The 17,317-nt window shown below is 43.1% G+C and overlaps 1 protein-coding gene across 2 annotated transcripts; it reads right to left on the reverse strand.

Annotated features, from left to right (window-relative positions):
• Positions 1–18: 18 nt before the first annotated feature.
• On the reverse strand, positions 19–16,109 carry LOC130155367 (lysosomal acid lipase/cholesteryl ester hydrolase-like). Of its 2 annotated transcripts, none has more exons than XM_056352520.1 (10): positions 16,003–16,109; positions 12,169–12,307; positions 10,047–10,161; positions 8,788–8,986; positions 8,061–8,170; positions 6,629–6,765; positions 5,919–6,059; positions 4,337–4,408; positions 2,453–2,521; positions 19–1,447 (listed from the first exon to the last, which is right to left on the reverse strand). In XM_056352520.1, exons 2-10 carry the CDS (start codon positions 12,298–12,300, stop codon positions 1,214–1,216), a joined length of 1,209 nt encoding a protein of 402 aa, XP_056208495.1. In that variant the 5' UTR covers positions 12,301–12,307; positions 16,003–16,109; the 3' UTR covers positions 19–1,213. The 2 variants fall into 2 exon arrangements, with proteins under 2 accessions (XP_056208495.1, XP_056208494.1); XM_056352519.1 differs by lacking the exon at positions 16,003–16,109 and adding an exon at positions 15,681–15,761.
• Positions 16,110–17,317: the final 1,208 nt, after the last annotated feature.

Here is a 17,317-nt window from a genome sequence, read left to right on the forward strand (position 1 = left end):
CTGGAGACCACAACGAAAGCCAATTCCCAGGTTAGTTTAATGCATTAAGAAACAATAATGAAAATATGTTTGGCGCAGTAGAGATACAAGTCTCTTGGCTACTTTTGCAATATAAACAGTGTACTAAAGAAAAAACAATCAATAAATGAAATGCTGTTGGTGGGAACTAGATGTATACTTCCCATGGGACTGGACAGGATACCATGCTTTTCAGAGTGGTGCATGCAGCAGGGGGATGCATATACCAAAATAATAATAAATTCATGAGTCTTCTCTTGCATAGGTGAAGGCAGAAGAAAACCTGCAGTGGTAAGCAATGTATTAATGTGGCCTGGTGCTTTGTGATTTAATAATGCAGCAGTAAAGGGGAATCTCCTTTCAAATGCTGCTGTATCTTGCTTTCTTGGTCTAATGGATCTTTATTTTTGTTGATAGTTTTGGCCATTTCCTGTAAGCTGTCATAAGTTCAGAAGATAGATGCCGTGATCAGCAATGCTAATGGCTGCTAGACTACACGCATGGACAAGATAGTGTATTCTTCCTGTGTTGCAGAACACAGATACATTTTTCTGTGTAACTGTTCTGGTTTGGATGCTGACTCCAACTACAAAGGGTCCTGGCTGGGCAATACGAACTTGAGTCTCCACCCAGAAACAGCCCAGGAAACAAAGCCATCCTGTCTCAGCCTGTAATAATGAACACTCTGGATGCAGCCTGGGGACAGACAAGCCAAGTTCTCTGTCAAGTGGATAAATTACTTAATTTAAACAAAGGTCAGTTTTACTTCAACAGAGAAATGAGCAAATCCCACTTTTGGGTCTTCATGGAAAGACACTACCTGGGCATGGGAATGTCTCTGGGGAGTACCTGGGATATACACAAGAACAACAGAGTTTAGGCTTAGGAAAATCAGTCTTTGAGAAATAAAAGCTGTCCAAATTAAGTGATTCTTGCAGTGTGTACTCTAATATATTCACGTTTTCAGCTTTCATTCCTGTACGCCTCAACCTTCTCAGGAAGACAGCAGACACAATAATACCATGGAAAACCTCAAACAATGAGGAAAGCAAGAAACCAACAAGTGCAGATAAATACCTATACTGGTATCCATGATGTGTATCTGTGTATTTACCTCTTCCCCAGGTATCACCCTTATCGCCAAATAGAAATTTTGGAGGTTTTTACCTAGTGAATCAACACTGTGCATGTGGTTTCAAAAGTATTTTTTTATGAGTTCAATGATTTTCCAATACATTTTCTCAGTTGCATCAAGGCCCCAGATGAAATCAAGATGTCCCCAAGCAGGAAAATGGTCATGGTAAATGAGATTAGTAATTCGAGGAAGTAACTTTGCTATGTCTTTTGGATCTGCAAATTTGTCGTCTCCACCACTCCAAACAGCAATTGGTATGCTTATCTTCTCTATCTTGTATGCAGGAGGAGTAGACTGTGAGAAAAGGAGGAGATCTGAGTGAATGTTGTTATATCAGAAGTTGTGTTTAGAGAAAGGATTCTTTGCAAGCATCTCTCTCTTTCCCTTCTGCACTCACTACAGGAAAACAGTAAGGATGAAGGCCACCCTCCCAGCGTTTATTGCCCTAACCCCATTCTTTGTCTACAGTGCAAAGGAACAATCCATCCTATTCCTGTGTCTTTCCTGCATGCATGGCTAAGAGTTGTCCTGCAGTTTACCATTCGGTTGTGCCCTTCCACAGGTTGGGATATGGAAAGCACAGTGTCTGTGTTTATCAGGCAAGGACTGTGGAGCTTAATAATGTGTATATTTAGGGTGGGAAGGTCTTTAAGTTTTGTTGTGGCACAGAGTGCAACTGTTGGTCTTAGTTGTTATGCTTGAGACTGAAGTGGCAAGGTAATACTTTGGCCATTTATAATTTCCCTCTAGAAAATTTTTGAGACAGTGTGCATGAGTAGAAATGACTGATTATAACTCTGGAGCCTTTCTGTCTGTGAAAAGCAGCCTGTCGTGATACAGCACAGGACACTTGCAAGTCAAATGTGCTAATTAAAAGTGAAATGATTGTCAGCCAATTGGAGAGGTCACTGTAGCTGTGAGATTCATTTCCTCCCTTAACTGAAAGGCAGACCTTGAGGATTTTGGGGGAAGTGAAGAGCTCCATACTCATTCAGTCCTAGAGCCTGGATGTGGCTCTTAGCCTTTTGGGAATGGCAGGTAAATTGACATGTCATTGGACACATCCCTGCATCAGTAGGGGAGGCAAAATGAACTTGTTAGCTGTCTGCAAGAATCTGTCTATGCCTTGTCTGTGAATAGACTTCGACACTTACAAGTATTAGATTCAGGTGCAACATTACCTCAGACCACTCTCCTCCCCCTTTCTGTAGCAATGACAGGGGATAAAATCTGAACTTTTCTATTCTTAGTTTTGCCAGGAGCCGAGGATGAGTTCTCAGAAAAACTGAATTGCCTTACCTGGTTGTATTTCTTCATGTTTTCTTTACAGCCGTAGTCATAGGCTTGAAATCTGTCTTTAACTACTAGCTGTTAAAAGAGCAGATAGGATGTAAGTGTTGAGAGATCCAGAAGCAGAGTGCAGGAGGTGTTTTCTTGCCTGTGATCGAAGCCAAGGCTCAGGCAGCTAACCACGAGTTACTCCCACCCCTTCTTCTGGTTGCAGGATTCCAGGGCTACGGAGGATGGGTCGTAGGGTAAGTGGTTTCATCGCCTTTACTCTTGCTAACTTTTTCTCCTGATCCTCAGCTGTCCTTCTTGTTATGTTTATTAAGATTTTGCTTTACTACCTTAGTTAACTGAAGTTGGGGTCCCTGTTTGCGATGCAGATTTGGGTTCAGTTATCACATGGAAATAGGACCTGAATGTCTATCATATGTCAGGGCTGTTACTAGTCTAGTGTAATATAAGATCTCTCCTTACACTTCTTGTCTTTTGCGTGTCAGTTTGGTCTGCTCACAGCAGTGGCAACATTTGCAGATGCTCTGTACTTAAGTGTTTGGCTGTACTTGAGTTGTGCTCTGACAGCAGTTTTGAGGTGAAACATTAGACACAAGGTATTAGCCTCCTTGAGCCTGTGTTGCCCAGAAGACATGGTCTGTGCCCTACAAGACTGATGAGTGAAGAGTTAAGTATACATTTGTCTGGAGTTTATTGTTTGAGATTTTTTTGTCACTTTTGTTTTATTTTTCGCACTAACCTGACAAGTAATTTTGTTTGTGAGTGGTTGTAGGTAACACAGGTTGAGAGAAAGTCAGTGTCTGTCAGCTTAAAAAACCTTGACTTCAAGGTTTCAGGTAGCTGGGAATGTGCTAGAGATCTGCTTGCTGTGTTGCCTGTGCTATTTTCTTCTCTGCTGCTGTATCTGTGTTTGCTTTGTAGCCCCTTGACTTTGTTAGAGGCTGGCAAAACAGGCTGGTCGTGGATGGTTTTGTCCCAGTTTCCTGGCTCTGGGTAGGTGTATCCTGCAGGACTGACTGCTGGGAATTTTTGTGAGGGGTGTTCTCAGGAGCACACCTATACTCTTCCCCATATTAAGTGTTCGCAGAAATGAGGAGTCTGCTTATAAGATGTGTGCGGATATATCCTGGCTCAGCAGGTGTACTGGGACACATGCAGTGATGTGTCTAGTTTCTTGGCTGGAGCTGTCTTGTGCTGGTCTGATTCAGACCATGAGCAGAACAAGCTCAGATCTGCCAGTGCATACATGGAAACTCACCTTTAGAGAACTCGAATCCAGGATCTGGACAGCGGCAAGAATGACTTTAAAGGGCTTTGGAAAAAACTGGCTGTTGGGAACATCCCTGTAGTGGTGTTGCTTGTCATGTATGTAGTAGTGTAAGACATTTCCCCACTTTGCCATTGTAGCAGCAGAGGTGTTAGTGCAGTTAACTAGCTTTGGGCGGTGATCCAGGCTACAATTAACCCTCTGGAAGAAAAGTTTTAACCCAGATCACTTCTTTGTCTGGCTCGTCCCCTGGCTGCTCAAGTTTCCGTGATCCTCCTACTGCCTGCCAAGTGCCTAGACCGTGCTTGTGTTCACTTCTGCAGCTTTCAAGGCAAATGTCTTCATAAATAAATACGAAGGCTGGAAGCCATTAGAGCCCAACATGCAGAGAAGCTAGATATGCCCTGGGGAAATGTCAGTACCTGATACCAAAGGAGCAGTTCAGGCAATAGTCTGGTGAGCCATGGAAAACAGTGCTCCCGCTGTGACTGGTGAGCACGTGAGAAGGTGTGATGGGCAGTTTCCCAGACCCATCACCTCTGGACTTCCCTGTAGGCTACTGGTTGCACAAAAAAGCAGTATTAAGAGTCTGTTTATATGTCAGTGCGCAGTTATACCTGATGCCAATGAAGAATGTTCTGTACTGACGTTCCAGCAGGGGAATGTGCTACGTATATATCTATCCGACTCTGAAGAGAAAACAGAAGTGTTACAAAGGCAGTGATCCACTGTTGTGACACAATAAAGCTGTGAGAGACCTGAACAACATACTGCTGCTGTGTTAAACCCCCATTTTAACAGGTTATTTTTCAAATATCAGACAGACAAGTGAAAAGCAGACTTAGGAATAGCTGGTTAATAGAATGCATCTGCACGCTTTCTCCATGAAAGTGAGTCTGTTCCATGAAGATAGTACTACTGTGGGATCCTATGGTTCAGCAACAGCAGGGAACACCCCCACCCCCCACCCCAATCCTTTCAAAGTAGATTTCTCACCTCACAGCAGACCTTTGTGCATGTATAAGTCTTTTCAAGATTTGTTTTTCTCTTCACTTTAGTCCTTTACTACACCGTAAGTGTACACTTTACACTCATTAAGCTAATGAAGCCAGCTTACAGAACAAATTGCTTTTTCTTCTATTTGTATTTTTATACTTCTGTTACGGAGATTTTCCAATTCCATCTCTCTAGATTCCTCCTCAGACTTGTTATCTTGCCCATTAGTGATTAGAACCACATTAGTGAGTTAACCCAAGACAGGAAAGATCCTTAATGGTTTAGCTCTGCAATTCAAAAGAGCTACAATGTCTTTAATTGATTTTGCATTGAACCTTTGATTCTCAGTGCTTTCCCGTATGTGCTTTTATGTGTAGTTATAAATGGAGAACAATGGACCCCAGTCTTTACAGATATTATGGTAATAAATATTACACAGGCCAGGTCCTATACAGTTTGGACACTGTAAAGTAGATTTAAGACACACTACAGCATCCCTGTGTTGGCAAGCATTGGGACAACTCTCCTGCCTCTCCTGTCCCCTCTCACTGATGCACTAGTCTTTGTGACTCCCACTGCAGGTGTGTTGCACTCCTCAGGCACAGTGGAAGGACTTTCTGTAGGTGTACTGTCGTGGATTGAGCTGTTGGGCCCATTTCTAAGGATAACAGCAATGGGAAAATGCCCCTTAGAGTAGTGCTTTGGGACCAAGTTCTGATGCAAGTAGTCTGAAAAGTGGGAAGAGAAAAGGAGCTTTTTCCTGTCTTTTAATTATTCCAGTACTCAGAGGACCGTGGTCCCCACATGCTAAAGAAGGAAACTGGGAACTGTATTACCAACAAGTCTGACTCCATCATTCATTGGCTTTTTTTAAAGAGTATCTGCGTATGACCAAAATCTGGTTGGCTTAGCCCAGAAAGGGGGAACATCTGTTGCCGTGTGTGACATAGCTCCAGACTGAATTCCATCCTTTCTTTCTGGGATTGGAATGTGCCTAGTTGTTGATCCCATCCATCATTAGCTCTAGTCCTGTTTGGCACTGTTTGCACCATACAATTTCCTGGCATTCCCTTGGTCTGCTAAGAACCACGTTGTGGTTTGTGTACGTTTATATGCGTAACAGTTGCTAGATAAGGACAGAGTGCACAAATGTAGCTTCCCAAATCACTTTTACTTTGAGTAGGTGTTCTTGCACATACTTACTGTGTTCAGATTTCTGATGTTGCCTCCAGCTATGTTACAGAGTATATGACCACAAAACTTATCCAGGCTTGTACAGAGCTGTGTTGCGGGTCCTTTCAGAAATTCATTCTGGCGCATGGTTCCTTTGCAGCCAAGTAGTAACTGACGGAAGGGAAAAGTGCAATACATTTTTCTTGTTGCAGGAGCATTTTCTGCAGCAAACTGATGCTAATAGCCTAGCCTCCTGACTCAGTATTCAAAGATTGCCAGAACAGCTTGCCCTCCCAGTACCCTTAAAACATCTTCTTTCCCATAGTGCATCATATATCCTTCCTCCTTCGTATTACTGGCATGAATCCTGGAGGAAGCCATCTTCCGTTTCTAGTGTAGTGACCTCAATGCTCACTCCTTTCTGAAGTCCCAGAGATTGTCACGGCTGTTATTGTAGCTTTGGTTTAGTTCCTCCTGCACAAGACCAGCAAAAGTTAACGGCAAGAGTCCTATGATGAGACAGTTTCACAAGTCTCCTAATTCACTGGGATCTGCCCCTACAAGCCCTGTATCTCCACTATTTTCCCCACAAAGTCTGGGAACAGATTTTTCAAGAGCACTTGATTTATCCTAAGCTCAGTATCAGCATCCTACCTGTCTGGGAACACTTCGTCTTAGGTTGAGTGAACCCTGCGAAGGTAAGTCAGACATAGGGCCTTTTAGAAGGAAAGATTACATACTCTGATCAGTGGTTCAGGAATCCTTGCTATCTTAATCAGAGGGCTTGTAGCATCCACGCCTGTGATTACTGGGGCCAGAGCAGAGAACATTTTCACCCGTTTAGCCAGCTCAGGGTGTGTAGAAAATGCTATGAAGGCTGCAAACACAAAAGACCGCCTGAGTTAGTGATGACATCTTCCACAGGCAAAATAAATAAATAAGCAGTTGGCAGCAAACAAGAAATTACGCTAGATTGTGTGTTGTCCATGTTTGTCTGTGCTGCATGTTTTAAGTACGGCAAGCGTTAAAGCTAAGTTTTGAAATGAACTTTATTTGGGAGGCAAAGTTCGTTCTGAGGTTTAAAGCATGTCTGGACATTGTCTTTATCATTACAGCTTTTGTAGGAAACATGTCAATGAGGTTTACATGATAAAATCAATTCCCTCTAAAATGAGTTTTTCAGATTCTGATCTCTGAAGGTTTATGTTTATGCTTCCATGAAACTGTAGAATAATTAGCTGAATACCAGGAGCTTTGAGTGTTTTCAACTGATTGTTTGCATCACAGCAGCTGAAGAAAGCCCAGATAGATCATTTTGCCAAAAGGGTCTTTAAATACTCTTATGAGAGGAAGAGAAAGAAAAGGTCTGGAGCTGTGACATTAGATGATTTTACCACATTTACTTCTCTTTTTTTTCTGGGTTGTTTACACTAATGAACTGGAAATTGCTCATTTCTATTCAATGTCCATTCATGGATCTTACACATAAACCATAAACGTCAGGAACTTTCAGCTGATGCTGAAAGTGAGTTGCATTCAGAGGCTATAAAGTGAGTTCATGCTAAAGGCTGGCATTAAGAGAAAATAAGTTATTAGTGTTTTTTTCCTTCCTAATTTTCAGTCTCTGCCAATATGTTTTAAAACAATAATGTGGCCAGTTATAGCTACTCATGAACTATGCTTTAAATTGTAATATTGCCATCAAGTCACATGACTTAGTAATGCTGAGTTCTTTTTCCTTTTCTCCTGTTATTTGAAATTATGTACTATAGGTGCTGTTTTATCATTTTAGTTATTCCTTCCTGTTCACAAGGAAAATAAATGCATGCCTTAATATGAAAGATGAACTTTATGCAAATGCCTGTTGCTGAGAATTTAAGAAAAATACCCAGTGCCAGTACCTGAAGTACCCAGTAAATAATCACCATCATGTCTCTCATTATTTTAAAAGCTGAACTCTGTTTGGATCTGCTACTAGGTTTCTTTGCTTATTAAGGGTAACCAAAGCTGTTTTTAGAAAAGTTTTGCGTATTTGCCAAATCTCAGTTCAGAAAGCACTTCTATGTTTGCTAGCTCTCCACAAAAAAGAAAAACAACTGAATTAATAGGAGACCCACCTACTGATCAGATAGGAAGATGAATGGTTGTGAACCGTGAGTGTCCTGACATTACCTGCTGTTGTGCCTTCAGAGTGACCAACATAATATACATCCTCCTGTCCAGTTGTGTTCATGATGAAGTGCAGCTCTGCTGGAATATCATATTTACCCATCTCATCGAAGCTGCAGAGGAGAAACACAAAAAGCAGGTAATTTGGCTATCACAGTGTGAGTTACTGAATGTCAGCTTTGTTCAGTGCACCAACCAGGACCCATTGAAAGATGAGGTTGCTCACTTTGTCTGCATTCTTGCTTGAGCTGGGGAAGGGGGCAGAGGGACACAGCTGTACTGCCAGGCTGCCTGATGCCTTGGGCTCTCTGCAAAGGAGATGCCAGTTTCACCTGTCAGCTGCAGCCCTTGGGGAACTGAATTTCATCCTTGCTTTCACCAGCATGGGTTATAAAACTTATTTCTCTCTTGGTTTAATTCAGCTGTGAGAGATCAGAAATTTCTAGACAAGGCTGCTCAGTCTGCTGCAGTAGAGGTTCTTGGTCTCCTTCTCACAGCGCTGTCTCCCTTTTCCTCTACATTCCGTTCAATCTCCCAGTGTCTGAAATCTCCTCCCCAGCTGATGCACCCAACTCTGAGTAGCAGTGACCATCCTTCTTTATCTGGTTCTTTACTCTCCTTGGTTGGTGTAGACCCTGTTCTGATGCTGATTTAGGTAAAGACTATCAGGCTGAAGCTATCTAGTTGCCTCCAAGTTTCTGTCTTGAGTAATTCTCCCTCTACAGAGTACCTGAACTGCCAGAACTCTTTCTGGCTGGGATTAAGGGTCTTATGTTTTAAAGACCAAGTGTTCCCTCGGCTGTTTCCCATCCAGACATCATAGCCAGCATCTGCAAGCAGGAAGCCCAAGCTGTTGTTGGGCAGGTTAGAAATCCAGTGGGTAGCGTCTCCTAGAAGAGCATGCTGTAGGAACACTACAGGCTTTTTCCCTGGAAAAGATGAAAGTATTCTTATATTGGAGCAGTAGTTAATGTGTGTTTAAGATTGAGGTGAAGAGTTTAGTTTGGGAGAGGTATTAGATCTTTCGTTCTTCAGGAAGTTCCCAGGAGAACTATGCACAGATATTGCTTTGAGAAACCTGAAGGATTTTTTCCATGTAAGCAGGAATTGTTTCATGACATTTCATAACCATTTCATGACAGGATGGCAAATAAAGAATTTAATAAGAAGGCCTGTCCCACCTCCTCTTGCACTGTAAAGCCACCATAGACGCCCCTACATTGAAACCATCTACCCATAGCCAAAAACTGCTGAAGACATAACAGTGTATGTAAGACAGAATAATTGTTGCAAATAAGCGTATCTACCCTTAGGTTCATTCAGTTACCAACTGAGCAGGGCTGAGAGGCCCTTGATTAACTTTGGTTAACCTTACTTTGAGAGTAAGGAGGTCCAGATATCCAAAGAAGGAGATACAGATAGGAGGAGACATTTAAAATAAATTATTCTACAATTCTAACAAGGAGTATTAAACAAAGTAGCAGAATCCAGGGCACCTGAAATTCCAGCATAAATATTTATTCCATTCAGAATAAGTGATGAAACACATTTAATGCATTTGATTTTCATTGATGACCTGATCTTTTATGACATTCCTTGAGAATATCTCTGTCCTTCAGAAGGCTAGGAATTAATATTCATATGCCCAACCTGAGAAACTGTTGTCAGGCTTCTATTTTAAATGCATATTACTTAGGGTGTTAATGCAAACACTCCCCAAATCCAGTGTACCAAACCCTCCCTCAGCCCACAGGAAAGAAAAAAACTGGGATATGACAAAATTATTAGAAAAAGTCTGAAATGAGGATAAGAGACACTGAATGTGTGGGCTTCAGCTGGATTCAGAATTCAGGCCACATTCTTGACTAGGTGCTCCTGCTAAGGAAAGGTGTAGAACATGCTATTGCATGTGCAAAGGGGAAAGATGGGGGACCCACGTAAGAGCTGGCTTTCAGACTTTCCATATGTCCTATAACACCTGTGTCACACCTGTGTTTTGGCTGTTCCTCCCAGCAGGAATTCTGAAAACACCAAGAATGTATCCATCCTCTGTGGTAACTTGATATTCCTCACTGGGGTATCCATGATATCTGATAATTTCACTCTGTTGGAAGCCAAAGGAGAGCTTGTCAACATCCATTTACAGTGTAGAGATGGGTACAGAAGGTGGCTGCTTCTGTCCAGGAATGTGAAGGTAGACAAGAATGTGCCAGGAAGATGGATGAATGTGATAACATATCGCTGGCTTTTTTCTCTACTGGTCTGTGTTGTACTGGTAGGAAGGGACCCAGAAGAGATTCCTGTAGGATAGCATGACCTGTGACTCTCTCTTTTGGGGATGATCAGATGTATGCTATAACATCGTCATGGAGGCTGGAGGACGCAAATGGAAGTGAGAGCAGCTGAGCTGTGCTTGTGTGATGTGGTTTGTGTATGCTCTTTAATGCTGTATCCCTCCAAATGAAATACCAAGAGCTGCGTTTGCTCAGGTAGGAGCACCTAGTTATAGTTGGAGCTTTCCTGATATACCCCATATTGTTTAGGTTTTGGCTAGGTAGTAATTGCTGTAGCAGTGATACCCAAGCACTACACAGTCTTATAAGAGTGGCAGGATGACGGAGTTCAACTGTGCAGTAAATGAGACTGTTGCTGGGCCCTGCAACTTGCTTTTATGTGGTGCCATGTGGTAGGACCGTCCTGGGAGCAGCTTTTCCCTGAGCATTCTAGTGCTCTCTACTTCTCCTAGATGTACCTTTGTTCTTTCAGACCTCAGGGATGATGCTATTAAGCAGCTCACATAAAGCCATTCTGCTTTGGAGGGTAACCAAGCTGAGCGGTGTGGATGTGGGCTGTTCTGTGATGGTAGTGCAAGGCCCCTGGCCACAGGGGCCATGGCTGAGAATAAATATCACAGGTCTTCTAAAAAGATGCATCAAAGTCTTCTTCAGACCTGCTTAGGTGGTGGTTGTCTGGTATTGGACTCCATATTATGGGCCAAAGCAGAACTGTATTGAGTGACTAACCTTTTGGGAGATAGTTTGTCATGTTTTACATGAGTGATACAGATCCTACCTTTCTAGAGAGTAAACATGCAGCAGTATCTGTATTAGACAGTGCCAAAAGCTGTGGGTTTTGGTCCATAATGAATCTTTTCTTGCCAAAGTGTGATTAGGCAAGCTGCACAGGTAAGGCAAACAAGGGTGGAGCTCTTGTCACTAAGAAACTCGTGAGACCACCTACACCTCATTTTGCATGCACTATGAGGAAATCTTTGGTGATTCAGAGCAAGGTGTCTTGGATTACTTTGTGTTGTGAGAATCTGCTGTTTGCAGGAGGGGTTCATCCTCCTTTACTACTGTACTGAGCAAATAGGCTGTTACAGAAGGGGAAGACTTTGCTTCCCTTGAGAGTAGAAACCAGATTATGCCTCAACTGCAAAGGAATCCTTTCTGGCAGCTCTAACTGTTTGGACAGGAACGTCAAGGTTTCTTCTAGGCTGGTGCTCTCTATTATAGTGCTGGAGGAATCTTTGTCCTATTGCCAGGTTTGTACTCTTCCCTTCTTTATGTGGTAGCCCAAAATACCAACATGTGTTGAGAAAGATGACCGCAAACAAGTGTTATGAGGCATGGCCCAGCCACGTGTTCATCATATATCTGTTGGGGTTTACTCTAAATGCAGGCAGAGAAATCTTTTGTTCACTTTGGTATGGACTGGAGCATGCAATCTGTGCTCTGGCCACAGTTCAGGGCAGAATCCTGTTGCTGGGGTCAAAATTCAGTAGCCTGAATGCCCAGTGTCCCTCAGGAAGTTCTAGGGAGTTGCCTGGCCTTGGATCTAAAAGTAGAAGCCAGCACTCTCCATTGCAGTGCTATGTGTCTGTCCTTGTGCAATGCACAAGAATCGCGTCTGTTCCTAGCACATTCAGAGCCAGCCCTCATTGCAGTGTTGACTCCAGTGCAGCGGGTTTGGAAAAGGCAGGTTGGGAAAGAGGCAAATGTAGAAGGGGCCTTTCTTAGTCTCCTGACAGGGACTGTTAGTGATGGAGCAGTGGTAGTGGTACTGGGAGAGACAATTTAGAAAGAAAGGGAAAGAAAGTGACCCAACTTACAACGTTCATAAAGCATTCAGGGTTGTGAGTCTTCCCGTACTGGCTTGTGTGTGAATTCAGAGTGGAGGGTGTTGTGAATCCTTCTGAAAAGGCAATTCCTTGGGAGAAGAGCAGCACGAGGAGGCGCCACATCTTGGGGCTGTGTGAAAGAGCACATTCAAGGGTGTTTGCATTAGGAAAAGTGGCGTGGAATTCCACAGGAAGACCCAAGTAGGGTGTCTCCTGAAGGTTGCCCAAGGTCTGTTCCCCAAGGGAATGCAAGAATATACCTGTGTGAGGAGGGACTGTCTATGGCTCATGCTGTAGGGAGGGTTGCAGAACAGGTGAGGAGAACACTTGGGGATACCGTGTGAGAACATGCACAAGCACTCTGCAGATGGCAAGGGAGCTGCGGTTGGCAGAGAGGGCCAGCTCTTGGCACGAGTCTAGCAGAAGCTTGACAAAGAAGTGTGAGTATCTGAGATGATCATCACCCTGCTTGTCTGTCTTTATCTGCCTCTACTTCTCTTCCAGCAGGAGAGGTAAGAGGAGAAGAAAGCACTCTTTATTTCCTGTCTCCTCAGGAATGAGGTGAGAGAGGTTTGGTATGGGCTCTGTTTCCACCTGCCTTCTCTACCTTTGAGATCAAATGCCATTCTTGGTGCTGTTCAGTGGCGTGCTGGGGTGAGGCATCAGCCAGTGAGGCTCGTGAAGGGTTGTGCAGGAGCCAGGGGTGATTCAGGGGGAAGAGATGGAATATGCTTGCACTAGATCAGTGCCAGCCTGTGCTGAAAGCTCCATGGGGTAATGTGACCCAGACCAGGGTCAAGGTCTCTTTGAAATGAGTTCCTCTGACAATACGAAGTGAACAAGGTGACCCTGTGTGGCTCCCCAGAAGCCCCATGAGCCAGTTCCCAGTCAGCCTTTCAGACTGAAACTGAGTCATCTAGGTCTCCATTTACCATCCCCTTGGGATTCTTCACCAGCCCCTCGGTGCCCACTTCTTCCGAGAACCTGTTCTGCTATCCCCAGATAACTGCATTTTTCCTACTGCTACTTCTGAGCCCGAAGTTTCTGTCTCTCAAAATCAATGGCTGCCATCAGCTGAGGAACTGCAGAATGATTTGGTTTTAGAGCAATGAACAATGGATCCTGAGATTGCCTTCACATTGCCAAGGGCCTGTCTCCTTTATCTCTTAGAAATGACTGTCCATATTGCAAATCTTGTCTTGGTCATGAGGATGTGAGACCTTTCCCTTTCCTGGGTTGACTGATGGTACCAGATTAGCTTTTCTGAATAGAAATTGCAGAGTGCAGTCTAACAGCACTTCACGCCAACTCCATTTACAGCAGATATGCTTCCAAGTTTCAGTCTTTATTTTCTAGAACCCAGTCACTGACTGCAGGAACACTGCTTTCTGAGAGCTTCCCAGACTTTTTTTTCAACATGCAAATTTTGACTCAAACGCTCCCTAGAAAAGGGAAGAGCAGGTTCAGTGTCCCGGAAGGTTACTGGGTGTGGGACTATTAGTTAAAACTCTTTGGAGAGCAAGAGAAGGTCTGACATGCTCAGTGCTCCTTGCCTATGAGAGAGCTGCAAGTAGTTAGGATAGGATTTTTCTTTCCAATCTGAAGACCTATACAAAAATTATTCATCCATGAAGTTTAGGACTGTGCTTGCACATTCTGGAAAAGCCCTTATACATCCAATTGTTGTATGCTGTGCCTGCAGGTGTGAGGACAGAGTGAGGGCTGTGAAAAGAAAAGTAGTAGCCATTCTGCATGTGGATAAGGACCATAAAGATCAGGCAGGCTACCTAAATATTCAACAATAGAATCCATGGGACAAAAGGGACACGTAATGCAGCGTAAGGCTTCAGCTCATCAAGGTGTCTTGTAAAGTTGCCTCACCAGTAATGACTGGGGACATTACTGCTCGTGTAGGCTTGATTTCCTCAGAAGAAGAAGGCATGTTTCTATGACTGCAGTGTGTTTATGTTAGTTCATCTTTCAGTCCATCCTGTAATTGACTTTTTTGTCATTGGTATATATCTGGCAGGTTCAGCAGTGAGATACAAGCCTGTAAGATGATGGGGTTTGCAGGATCTCCTGAGGACTGTTTGCTTCGGAGAGCTATTCAGCAGGGTTAGTGCCTGGCTGGGGGGAAAGCAGGCAGAAGGCAACTGTTGTATGTTCTGTAACCAGCTGAGCAGTCAGCAAGAGTGAACTAGCCAGCTAGTCAGTGTCCATGTAGCTTCAAAGTAGCCACAGCATGCATGGCTGGGCATCGGGGTTTGTGAGAGAATTTCGTAGGATACCTGCCTGTATTGTAGTTTGCATTAGGAAGTTAAGCAGATTCAGGAAGCAAGTCTTTCTGAAACCAGGCATTGCCAGGTCCACTAGACATGGAAAATTCAATTTGTAATGAAGAGCAGAGGCTCTCATGCAGCCACATGTTTCTGGAGTCTGCTTCTAGCATAAGACATCTGCTATGACAAGGCACGCCACTCTGTGAAGTTTATTTGGACTTGGAAATGGAGCTACAGATCAAGTCCCTGGCAAGTAATGGGGAAGATGAGCAGGATTTGTGGGAGTGAGGGGGAGTAACCAAGAGATTTTTGCATTCTCTAAATCTCCTTATAGGAGAAGGAGTTTTGAATTTTTTCTGGTCTTCAGTTTAACCTTTAAATTTCACTGAACAAATTTAAAGAAACTCATGAGTCATCAGGCAGTTGGAATGAAGCAGCATTTGGAAACACCCAAAATTTTAAACTTGGCATCAAAACACACTCCATTTGATTCCCTTTGTATATCAAATACTACTTAATTTTTGTTGTCAAAACAGGAAGCCTCACAACTACATACTCAGTCAGCAAAACACTCTTTTTTTGCTTTCTGCTGTTCTGTTCTGTTTTAGTGGGAGTAAAATATGCCTCCCTCTCCCTGCACGGGGAATCTTATTTGGGAAAAAAAGTTCTCCTAGTGTCTCAGCTTGTTTTCAAATCACCACCAAGACTAGTTGAGGCAATTCAAAGGCTAAATTATTACTCTTGGTAGGGCAAACTTTTCTCAATGCACTTTGTGATCACCTGGCTGAGCTGGCATGGCTCATGGACTTCCAGGTATTCACCTTTTAAATCAAGTACAGCAGGCTAAGTAATATCAATCTCGGCAGGCCAGCGGTCCCTTAAACTTTCAGAATAAAGACAGTTAGGAGACATGAACAGATGTTTTTATGTAGGAAGATGAAGTCTTAAGGAAATACTGGGCAAAGTAAACTATCATAAATGAATATACTTAGAAGGAAAAAGGGTTAGAAAGAAACATACTCTCAAAAGTTCTTCAGGAATTTCTAAGATATAGTGAGACTAAGATACAAAATCCAAGCCCTCCAGAAATTCATCTTTCTATCCTTGTGCTTTAAGCACTCTAAGATTTATGTCATGTAAGCTGTAAGGTATACATACACCAACCAGAGAAGCAATTGTGACTAAAATCATGAGAATCTGCTGCCTTACTCTAAGAAACCATACCTTAAAACTGCAAGAGCAGGAGGTCCAGTTTACACATGCTGTTGCAATACTGGGACATTCATTCCCTTGTTCTCAGACTGAAGAAAACAAGTAAAGGAAAATTTAATAGTTGGGTTTTTGTTTTTTTTTCCCTTTTGAGTGGGCCAAATGTCTTTGTCTTCTAACTTGAGCAAACAAGCACTTCTGTGCTCAGCAATAGGTTTACAGATCTGAGAAGCAAAAAGCTGTCTATTCTTACAAGCAACTGCACAAAACCAAACCCTTTATGGAGGCAAGCAGCAGAGAAAAAAAGACCATGAACACATAAGCACAAGCAACTTACCTCTGCTTGGACTGCCTTGCTTGTGTCTTCTGCCGCAGTTCCTGGTCTGTCGCCACTAGCAGACTGATTCACTGGCAGAAACCTGCGCAGATAAAAGGAAGTCAAAATACAATGAGCACTTCAGGGTAGTACCTCTGAGTGTCATGAGTTGGCAGCATGTATTGTAGAGCGTGTTTAAGTGCTGATTTGGCAGTCCTTCAGAAGTGGGGAAATCTTTGTGATGAAAAAGATCTGGTTAAATTCACAAACCCAAAATACACCATGGAGCAAGACAGTCTGAGAAGTACCTACAAATCAGTGGTTAGGATGTTTAGCTGGGACCTGGGTGTTCCAGCTTCCTGAGGCTGTGATAGACCTTGACCTGTACTGTTGCCCAACTTTAGGAATGCTCCAAATGTAATCTTTTAGGATGAAGAGGAGGAAGTGTCCAGCTTCTCTCAACATACTCTCAAGAGCACTGTCTCTGCTATTGCTCTTCATTTGGTTTATGTTAACTTTAACTCTACAGACTGTCCTAACTCTGTTTTTCAGTGAGCAGCATGAAACCCATCTTACTCTAGATTAGTTGCTCAGAGTTGGTATGGCTTCTCTAGGGACTCTGGTGCTAAAGAAGGCTTGAGCACATCATATCATCTTTCTCGCAGTGAGGGAAAAAACAAGGGTTCTTGCTTCTCCCAAGCCATTTTCATCGTCTCTGAAAACATGGTATCTTTGGAGATCTTTGCCTAACTGCTGCATTAGTTGTAGTCAGCCTGAGGGCTCAGTCCTCACTGAAATTGGCTTGATGACCATGGGCAGAAGGACATGTTCCGTGTCTTTAGGCAGCTGGGCTACAAACAAAGTAGAATCCTCCTACATGAGGACAAGCCTTTTCAGCCAATTAACTCACAAGTGTCTTCAGAAGAACTTGTGTTTCATCATGGACTGATGAGCATTTAGAAGAACATCAGATGAAAGGAATGTTTTCTTGGGAACACCGTTTCAAATAATATGATGCCTTTGGGTAGTGGGGGAAGGAAAGGAACGAAACAAGAACAGGATGTCAGTGAAGCTACAGTAACAGTTCTGCTTTACATACAAAGTAGAGAACATCATTCGGGATGATGGAAAGGGTAATTTGTTAATTTGTCAGTGAAAAACATGATAAACAGCTGCTCTGATGTCTCTAATCATATTTTTCATCAAGTCATAAATGAATCACTCAGAAGTGCTTCTGCAATACAATGTCTAGTCCCTCTTCATGTCCCAAGGTGGGATCAGCAGTCCCCATGATGTTTCCATTGCTGCTTGCCCAACCCTTTTTTACTGGTTTTCC

The sequence above is a fragment of the Falco biarmicus genome, chromosome 9 (genome assembly GCF_023638135.1).
Source record: "Falco biarmicus isolate bFalBia1 chromosome 9, bFalBia1.pri, whole genome shotgun sequence".
NCBI classification, from domain to species: Eukaryota; Metazoa; Chordata; class Aves; order Falconiformes; family Falconidae; genus Falco; species Falco biarmicus.